We start from the raw sequence: 10008 nt of genomic DNA on the forward strand, positions 1-10008 counted from the left end.
ATGGGCAGCGTACAACAATAGACTGATGGCGAGTCGTGGTATCAAAAACACTATTTGTGACACCACATAGGAAGCCCGGAGGCCAATACTTTTATTGGTGTCAGCAGGAGTTTTCCCTTGTCGTTTGTCCGATTTGTTCCTCAGATCTCGCAGGGCCATGTCCCCCACCAAGCTCCCTAGTACATCCCTGACCCCAACCAACTAGAAATGTTTTTCAATGTAATTGTTGTCAATGACAAATGGAAATGAAATGCAACATTATATATACATTTAAAGTAAATGTCCAGTGTTTCGATACATAATGAAATAGGACCTATAATTAATTCGATTATGAGCAAAATAATTTTCCTTAAAATAAATGGTAATTAATTATGTTAAAAAGCAGCTTTGCTGTGTTGAAATGGTGTGGGCGTACCCCAACAATAGAATGGTGTGGATGTATATTGGTCATTAAAAAATATGAACGCCAGTAGACCACTGATTGGCCAGCTCAGCCAATGAGGCAGGATGACATCATTCTCCATGAGGAAATAGCAAGCATGTTTTTAAATGGTCTGTTTGAGATACAAGTTTGAGATGGAGTTTTTGAAGTGTTTCATATCCAATTTATGCTTTGACCACAAATACGAGTATAAGACAAGTCAACAACATTATTTGGGTATGAGTTAACAGAATATGAACTTTTAAAAGTGAGATTTTCACTGGACAGTTAAGCCTACTTTAAAGTAAAATGAATAACTCCGTGAAAGTTCTACACCTTGAGATTTGGTGAATGTTTGGGTAGGGGGGAGTTAATTCCTTTAAAGTTATTGAGCAGGAAAGGATTATGTACTTGCCTTTATATGAGGAGAAAAAAAATCCCCATGTAGTCTACAGAAGACCTTGGAATTTTCCTAAGTCGCCCAAAAGGGGAGATTGTCCCTTTAAATAACCCACCAGAGATTCGAGAAGTATTCGCTGCTGGTAGCATGTGCACTCGTATAGGCCCTGTCCCACATGGCAAAAGTGCTTTAATTAATAGACAGGCAGGCTTGAAAGCAGCACTGGCAGTCTGTAATATGATGAACTCCCATTGTGGTGGTGTCACCACAAATGTTTCTGATAAGCAAAAGCACCCAAGGATCAAAGACTATAAGCCTCTCAATTTCCTCTAGCCGCTTCTTACTTTTCCTCACCTACTTTTTTCTTCCTCTCTTCTCTTAAAATGTCTGAAACACACAACACGAAATCCCCTTCATGAAAACCCCAGGGTCTGCCTCAGGTTAGCGGGTCATCCAGAGCATTGGGGTATAATTGCACATTAATATTCGACGTGATGAAGAGGCTTACGCTAAGATCGTTCTTTCTCTAGATGTCTTATGTCTTATGAATTGACAGGACAAAATGTGTCATCAATGTAAGATTTCCCCCTGTCCATTTTAAAAATGCGTTCAATCAGCTGCTGTGATGGTGATGTAGACTATAGCCCAAGTCACGGAAGGGAAAAATATACTTCGCCATCATAATATCATTTTCCTAATCTAATGAGTGTATACTAATTTACCGCAGTACCCCCCATGGTGTTTCTTGCTTAATAACGACCATCTAAATGCATTCTAAGGAATGCTCTTGGGGGAATGTGAAGGTGTTGGGCTGCCTGTAAGATGCACAAAAGCATGTAAACCATGACCCCTTATTCAATGAACGTATATAAATATTGTTTGATGTCAGGGAAGCAGGCTTAACAAAACTGATTTAAATAAATTACAGAAGAATTATGTTGCCTCTTAAATCTCGTTTGGGGAATGAGTGATTTTGACATCTCCCCATGTTTATTTTTAGTATAGGTCCTACATGGCCTTAAAAAGCACAAGGCCCTAGTTCACCGGATGAATGGGGCATCTTATTATTCCTAGCATTAAAGAGATGCAACATGCTTAACAAAGACTTTTAAATAGTAAATTATGGTCATTTGTTGCTGGTTTGGCTAATTTGATTTGTTCCACGAATTATGTCACTTGGTTTATCGGGATTCCGTGTAATAGAGTTCCGTCTGGTCGACGGGTTTATAGCCTACCCATGCACATTTGTTAAACCTCTAAAAAAACACTGTATTTCTGGCCACAACAGTGGAATTAAATGGTATATAATTATTATTTCGGTCTTGAAACCTTGTAAGGGAGAATCGCCATCAACATTAACTGCATTCGTCACGGATAGGCCTACCCAATCGAAAGGTTTAAAGTAGAAGTGTACATAATATCTTAATATCAGCATACTATTAGAATGAAATAACAGTTATAGGAATATATATATAAACCCAGCATACATTATTATTATCATTATTATTAGCATTATTATGTCTATTGGGCTATCATTATCATTTGTGATGTGATTATTATGACAACTGATGCAACCCCCTCCGCTATTAAAATATTCCACGCAGCCTGTTGTTTTTTTGCTTTTTATAGGCTATGTTTCTTAAAAATCTCGCCATGTAAATTCCAATGAAATTTGGAGAGGCAGCGAGGGGGAAAGGGGAGGTTAATCCGAGTTGAATACATTGATGCTCAGCACAGGACCAAGCCTGTGATGATTGTGTTATCTCTACCCAACATTTGGGTCTCCCTCAATTTCAACCCAGCCAAATAGCTGCGAGAAAGTGCAGATGGAGTCACTCTCGATGCCTTAGGACATTTTTTTTATTTATTAATAGCTAAATAACTTCCCCATACGTTCACTAAATCTCTCTCACCATTCTAGATGGATTTGTTTGAAGTGGTCTTTCGACACATCCAGGCATCCTTTTTCTTTCAATGAAGCTTAGGCTATTTCGGACTCCTAAATATAATTTTCGATTTTCTACAACTGTCTCGGAGAAAAAGCAGCACGCATGCCAGATCATGCTCCGGAATATGTAATATGGCAGCCTTTTGTTTTTATTCAGTATTGCATGACTCCTCAATGTGGCTCAATAGCTCCTCTTATTTCTATAACCATTTAAATAAGTAGACCATTTATATCATGGTTTTATGGGTACTTTCGGTCGCTCTTTGAGTTCTCGGTATAGCCTATCTATCATTTCCAAACGCGTTTTCTAGGTTATATGTCTCCTTTTAAGACGTGTATTTTAACGTCGTTTGAAATTGAATACAGAGAACGGCCGTGTCTGGGGCCTGGGGATGAGTGACATCTCGCTATCTCCTTGTGGCCTCTATCATTTCCTCTGATCCCACTCACAACAGTCACAAATCCCGCCTGGCCCCTGTTTGATTAGATTGAGAACCTCAGGTAATCCGACCGTTTGTTCAAGTGTCCATTTGTCCCTTCTATCACGCACGAGGGCTGAAGATGGTGCGTGTTGGTTTAATCAAAACCAATTGTTCTTTATGAATTGACCGATACACTCCTTTCAGCCACCATTTAGGTGTGCATTTTCTCAGCACCAATGCATCATTTGAAATTAGGTCACTCATCGACCATAGGCTATAGCTATGCCAATGGGATGATCAATGCAGATATCCTGATAACGGTTGAATGCAATCTTTTAAACATTGATATGATCACGTAATAAATCCTTGATCTCGATCATAATGATGTACTATCTATTTGTAAACATATATTGAGACTATTACCTTATAATTAGTCCACTCTAGTGTAACAAAACATCATATCATAAGTCTTTACATCTCAACATAAGCTCTTTGGAAGGGGCAACGTATGCCACTATCAGCAGTCCCCTTCTAAACTTGGCAAACATGTCACTCACGCAGTGTTTAAATACGTTCTAATGCAATCTGTCAATATCAGCATGGATGGAAAACATTTGGCCTACTATTATACGGAGCATAGCTGCAGTATTCTCTTACCCAAAAGCCAAAGCCTTCGCAGTCAATTTAAAATCCGAATGGACAGCAGCGGTTATTTTTGAAAGCTCAGACTTCAAACACGATGCCCCCTTGTTTGGTGAAACCACCCCCGCTGTATTCTAATAAGCCTATGCATCTAGCAATTTGCTTGCAATATGAACTGTACAATTCACTTCAAATTGACATTTCCATCACCAGATTCGAGTTTGGCATGTTAAGAGTTATATGCTCCAATGCAATCCCAAAATAAAAATGAAATAAAACAAAATAAATATATGAATACAATCTCGACAACTATAGCCTATAAAAGAAACCTAAAATCTCATGAATTTGTGCCTGCGGCTAGCTGCAGAGTGGGCCGTTTAGAGATGAAAGTGAAAAGAAATAAAAGGCTCAATTTAATCTGCTCTAAAACCCTTCAACATAACGTTTGTGCTTGAAACTCCAAGAGTGAGGGCTGATAGGGGATAAATACATTTCTTACCATGCCTGCGAGCTATTACACCCCTCTCCAACACAGACGCCTATTCAACAGACACCGGTTTCATTACGAGCTGTAATAAGTCTTAACATTATTAAATGCCAGCCGGATGATAGAATGAAACAAGCGCAGAGAGGAGTCTTTTTAAGAATTAAAAAAAAAATGGGACAGTTGGTAGCCTGGTTTCAACATGTCACCATCAAAAGCCAAAACGTGGGCAAAACATTTACAGAGGGTTTGCGAGACCATTTAATGTCCAAAAGAACGCAGGATCTACAGTGGGGCCTATGGGTTAATGTACATTATAGGCCATATATCCATAGCCTATATAGCCCAATCTTAGTTACTTTCACACGGTGTATGCATGGGCTAGGCTACTGACAAATAGGCCGATGACAACGTGGTTTGAAGCCAATCAGGTTAGATTTCTAACGAAGAATTGTGGTTTAATCAAAAGCGCTACAGCCCCCGCTGGCCCCTGAATCGGCTCAATTGTTGGCGGGTCAATTGTTGGCAGTGGAACCCGTTTCAACACGGCTGTCGAGCTATCATGGAGAGGCGTTCTGTCTACAATACGACATGATCATACAGCGACACGTAAAATAAACAGTAGTCCATAATGAACTGGTGTCATGTCCCATAGGTCAGTTATGTACAGATCTACTAACAAGGTGCAGACAACTTCATGCTCGAGATAAACCAACAACACAGGCCATTTCATGACACGAGCCCATAGACAACAAACTATAAACATCTATCAATGAATCGGTTTGTGAAATAGATGAAGAGTATGTTAATAGGCTAGTCTACATTCACTTACAGACCCATTCACCCCACCCCCTTCATTGAGAAAACATCAGTAAAGGTTCAGTTAGAACAGAAAATAACTCGATTCTAAAAAGCATATGCATTTCCAAACAACAATCGAAACGCATTTTGCACCCTCCACTGCTTAATCTATTCCAACAGACGATTTTATAATATTACAAAACTATATACCAGCAGGGTGGATTGAATAATTCATTCGCCTTTCGTTCTCCTCTTGGCCTTTTGTCCAAAGTTTTCTCCCCCTTTCTTTGCGGGTTTTTAAGTGTGAAAAAAACGTCCCGCTCCTCCTTTCACTGCCCTGCTTTTGAGGGGTTTGCCTTTGTACCTCAGAATCCTAGCCTTCAATGGAGTGGAAGTCTTGAGAACTGAAGTTCATCTTCAAGTTTAGAGAGGCTGTCGCTTTAGAGAAAGGCTTTTTGTGCGACCGTTTACACAACAGATAGGCTACAAAATGGTTGATCATTTCATTTGGAAATCCCTGTCTTTTTTTCAGACACAGGATCTAATGTATTTTGACTAGATAATACCGAGGTCCCATCAAAAAAGCGCAAGGACAAAAGACAACCCCGTTTCTTTGTAGCCTAAATATTCCACATAATAAAATATATATTTAAAACTGACCCAAAAAATGACAACTAAAAAAGTGTAACAAATAATAATAAGCCATTTTCAAATAGACCTAGGCCTGATAAAAAAAAAAATTAGGCTACAATTGCGGCCGGTTTATCGTTTTAGCAAATGACTAGCTTCCGGTTTATTTTAGCTTACATATTAGTTAGCCTATAGGACTATGATAATACCCAGCTATGAAGCAGTATACACGCGCTACCTAAATAGGCTAATGTCCAGGATCAAGAATCGCTGCAACCTGCTGGTCGTAATTGATATTGATTGTTACATCGGTCATCTGTCAGTTGTCGTTTCAAGGGACCATTTACCAGCACCAAAGGAGTCTGTTGTGCAAATGAATGCAGTCACAAATACCCTCCGTCAAGGCTCATATAAATAATTAAGCAGGTCTAGTTACGCTTGTATTGGAAAACAGCTTAACATCACGAAAAAAAATCACAAATGTGTGCAAAAGAGTAATTAGGTCCGTTTTAAATTAAGGAAGTGCATTCCGTGAACAAAACAAACAAAGCTGAACAAAAATATTGCAACATATTGAGACAGGATGTTGTGCATAGGCCTGTAAGAGGTTGTTTTAAAACGCGAATGTAATCCAATTGAATTAGCCTACCTTTATCGCCAAGAATGCCATCGATGCTGTGTTTAGTTTTCTTCTCTCCGTCTTCATCTTTTTTATCACAATCTTCTTCATCATCTTTCTTCCCAAATCGAGCTCTCAGAACACGACTAATGGAACTCACTACAAGAATAAAAACAAAACAAGGTAGGCCTAGAGTAATTGCATAGTCATTACACACAAGCTAAAACAAATGTAGACAAATCGAAATAATAACCTAATGCAATTAAGTTCAGGTGACACTATAGGCCTGTTTTTAGCCGACATAAAACTATGCTGGTAGTTCTAAATACGTCATCAACCTAATGTTTGTGATGGTTTCATATAAACCACTATTATGGAGAACTAGTATAACAAAATATATATGAGCAAACATCACTTGTGTAGTAAAAAGGGTTGCTTACCAGATGAGGCCTCACCTGAAGGAACTGTGCTTCTGTCACACACCCCGTCCTTCAGCAGCTTGTCTCGGATCTCCCAGCTGAACATGCCGGGATTCTCGCGCTTGTACTCCTCAATCCGTTTCTCCACATCGGGCGTTGCTACCTGCTTTTGGGTTTAATTTACGCAGAACGATAGTAGAACAGAGAGAAAGAAAGAGAGCGAGAAAGAAAATGAGAAGCAGAAACAATGCAGAAAATAGAATAATAAACAAGAAAAATACAAAAAGAGGAAAGGAGAGGAGAAAGAGCACGAGAAAAATAACTTCAGTACAGGTTGAATGTACTGAAAAATAAAATCTGAATGGACTAATTCCGTTTTTTAAAATATATATTAGTAAACTTCAAAGTCTCAAGGCACCGGAAATATAGGCTACGAAATTGCTCGTTTTTGTCCATTTCGATGGCAGGTTAATAAATAGGTAAGCAACAAACATGGAATGGAGTACAATATCCACAATAAATACCATAGATGTCCAGTTACTGTTTAAATATTTGGTGGTCCATAACGGTAAACAGTCATGATAAATAAGAATAATAATTATACGAATAATTATAAGAATAGGCTAATATTAATAGTATTATTAATAATAATATTATTAAATGTATTTTGATATTTTTAGGATATTAGCGTGTAATAATAATGGTTGTTGTTGTTTTGTGAGGTAGAACTTTCTCAAACTCACTCTGGGTTTGCTTCCTCCTATTGCCCCGGGTCGGATTGATCCTGTTTCTTGATACCGACAAAGAATTTTGGACACGCAACCATGGGAAACTCGTAGCTGTCGTGAGATCACGCAGGGACGGATACCGTGGTGGGCCATCTCCACTATCTTGTGTCGGATATGATTTGGCAGTGGTCTTCCGTTGATGAACACTCCACCGAGTTGGTTAACCCGACCTTGACCCAGGGGAGTTGACACTGTGCAGAAGAAAGAAGGCCTACTGTGAAAACATTTCGTGTACACATCAAATGCAACATTGGCATTAATACCTTATTCGGAATGCATATTGTTTTACAGTGCAAATGATGACTGCTTGATCTTTAGGCCTATAGGCTACATGTTTGAATATTTCGCATATTTTTGTAGCGTTCGAAGATTTTTTGATAGGCCAATATGCATATGTGGATGCCTAATGCAATTGTTATTAGTCTATACGACCTAGTGGAAGTCTATTGCACAATGTAGGCTAGGCCTATATTTATGTAGTCTATATATACAAATAAATGAATGTAGCCTATAGGCTGTCCTATCAGAAATGAAATGTGGCCATAAAAACATCAACATAAAGGCCTAAACCCACTGTTACTACATTCAAAGTAATTGGACACATTTCCAATAATGCTTGAAGTGAATGAATCCGTAGCTTGCTGAATTTGAAAATGACAAAAATAGACATTTTAGAACAGAATCGACAAGTTATTTTGGGGAAAAATATTTGATTTGAAGGCAGAATTTGTCATTAGCCAGATGACACTTGAGTGTTCCATCCGTCATTGAAGAGGCTGTGAAGTGTGTGGCTTTGTCCGGATTCATTATTCACCGCCATGCCGTACAAATATTGATGTAATCCTTTGATTCGTCGTTTTGATGTGTATTTTACTTTTATTTCCAGCACCAGGACACTTCAACAAATCCCGGATCTAAGATAACTTGCAAGCTTCGTGTTCTCGGATATTTTATTGGAGCTACTTGAGCACGAACCTTGTCTGGGAGACGCTCCCACGGACGATTAATCAATGCAAATAAATTGTGCCTGTACATTTTATTCACACGTTTGTCTATTTACATAAACAGTCACATAATCGAGTACCCAGACATTGTGAAATCCTAATATAAGTTTGACTTTCGTAAAACATATTGTAGTCTACAGAGGGGGCAAACGTGTATAAAATAATGAATAGACTAACTTGTCCTTTCAATTTGTATAACTAATTGTATAACTAACATTTAACTAACATTTTGCCGTTTCAAATGTGATTGAGGATAAAGGCCCAAATCAAATGCACATTTTGTTGATAAACAACGTGCTTTAAATTAGTAATAAATGTTGCTTGGAATGATACAGTAATTTCGACAATGATGGATGTTTGTCAATTGCATGCATCACCTACCTTCCAAAGGGAAGCCAGTGCGCGGATAGTTTTGTCCAGGCGCTGGTCGCATCATTCGCGGTACTGTTCCTGGCAAAGACGACTGCATTCTACAGCTAAAAGTAGCAGGAAAAACAAGGCCAATAGTTCATCGGCTAAACTAAGTCGAGACTTGTTTGTGGTAATTGAGTTTGACGATGAAAAAAACAAGTGCAGTCCACTCAACAAAAAAAAAAAAATGAAAAAAGACAAATAGGCCTATACTCATCCAAACGGACGAATCTCTGAAAACGAAAGACCCCAAAACCGTAAAACACACTTACTTCTGATGTAGCACGGTGGGGAGCATGAGCGGAACAGGACTGCTGAGAAAAAGGTACACTGTGTGTGTACAGAGAGAGGGAGGAGGGTGTCCCTTAACTCTCAAGTGCGCAAAGGTTGCTTAATTCTTTACAGCGTTTTCCTAAAAGCTCTGGTAGTTTTTGATGACAAAGTCTGCATGGAGGTTGGGTGTTTATGTGATAACTTTGGCGCACGGCGTAGGGGGTTGTCGCGCGCGCGGATAGGCTCTTGGTCTGAGCTTTCTTTTATTCATGAGGGGAAGCGGAGTACAGCCAAGTTTTCTCCACCAATCACAAAAAACGGCATGCGACGTAAAACACATTTTGCGCCTTCCCATTCATTGCATGCCGCATCAAAACCATCCCAACCTTTTAGATGAAACTGCCACTGGGCCCTGGAGATTCTTCTTCAGTGAAAGATAAAAACAGTGTGTTTTGGACGTAGAAGTAAACTCAATTCAGGATTTAAGTGTGTAGTTTGTTGTTTCATTGACGCATATGAAATATAGGCTTTTAGTTGCATATGGCTTAAAGACGCGGGCTATGTGTACAGTCATCTCTAATCTAATCGCATGATAATATAGACAGGAAACGCGATTTGATCTAAACAACTAGAATACATGACTGACTCATTCATTGCAGAAGGTTTCCAGTTTGCTCTGGACACACCAAGTCGAAGATGTCCCCTTTTGGAAAGTAATACATTGTTATAATAGACTTACATTAATT

General features: G+C 38.9%; 1 protein-coding gene across 2 annotated transcripts in view; it reads right to left on the bottom strand.

Annotated features, from left to right (window-relative positions):
- Positions 1–9482, bottom strand: part of LOC115132031 (paired box protein Pax-7-like) — a 62739-nt gene extending 53257 nt beyond the window's left edge. The window contains exons 1-4 of one of the 2 annotated variants that reach the window (XM_065020657.1): positions 8960–9482; positions 7530–7765; positions 6823–6952; positions 6398–6526 (exon numbers count right to left, since the gene is read on the bottom strand). In XM_065020657.1, the coding sequence (XP_064876729.1) occupies positions 6398–6526; positions 6823–6952; positions 7530–7765; positions 8960–9047 (583 nt within the window). In that variant the 5' untranslated portion in view covers positions 9048–9482. Of the gene's footprint in view, positions 1–6397; positions 6527–6807; positions 6953–7529; positions 7766–8959 lie in introns of both variants that reach the window. The other variant, XM_029664220.2, reaches the window with a different exon arrangement.
- Between the last annotated feature and the right edge of the window lie 526 nt (positions 9483–10008).

Source organism: Oncorhynchus nerka, linkage group LG7, assembly GCF_034236695.1.
Source record: "Oncorhynchus nerka isolate Pitt River linkage group LG7, Oner_Uvic_2.0, whole genome shotgun sequence".
Lineage (NCBI taxonomy): Eukaryota > Metazoa > Chordata > Actinopteri > Salmoniformes > Salmonidae > Oncorhynchus > Oncorhynchus nerka.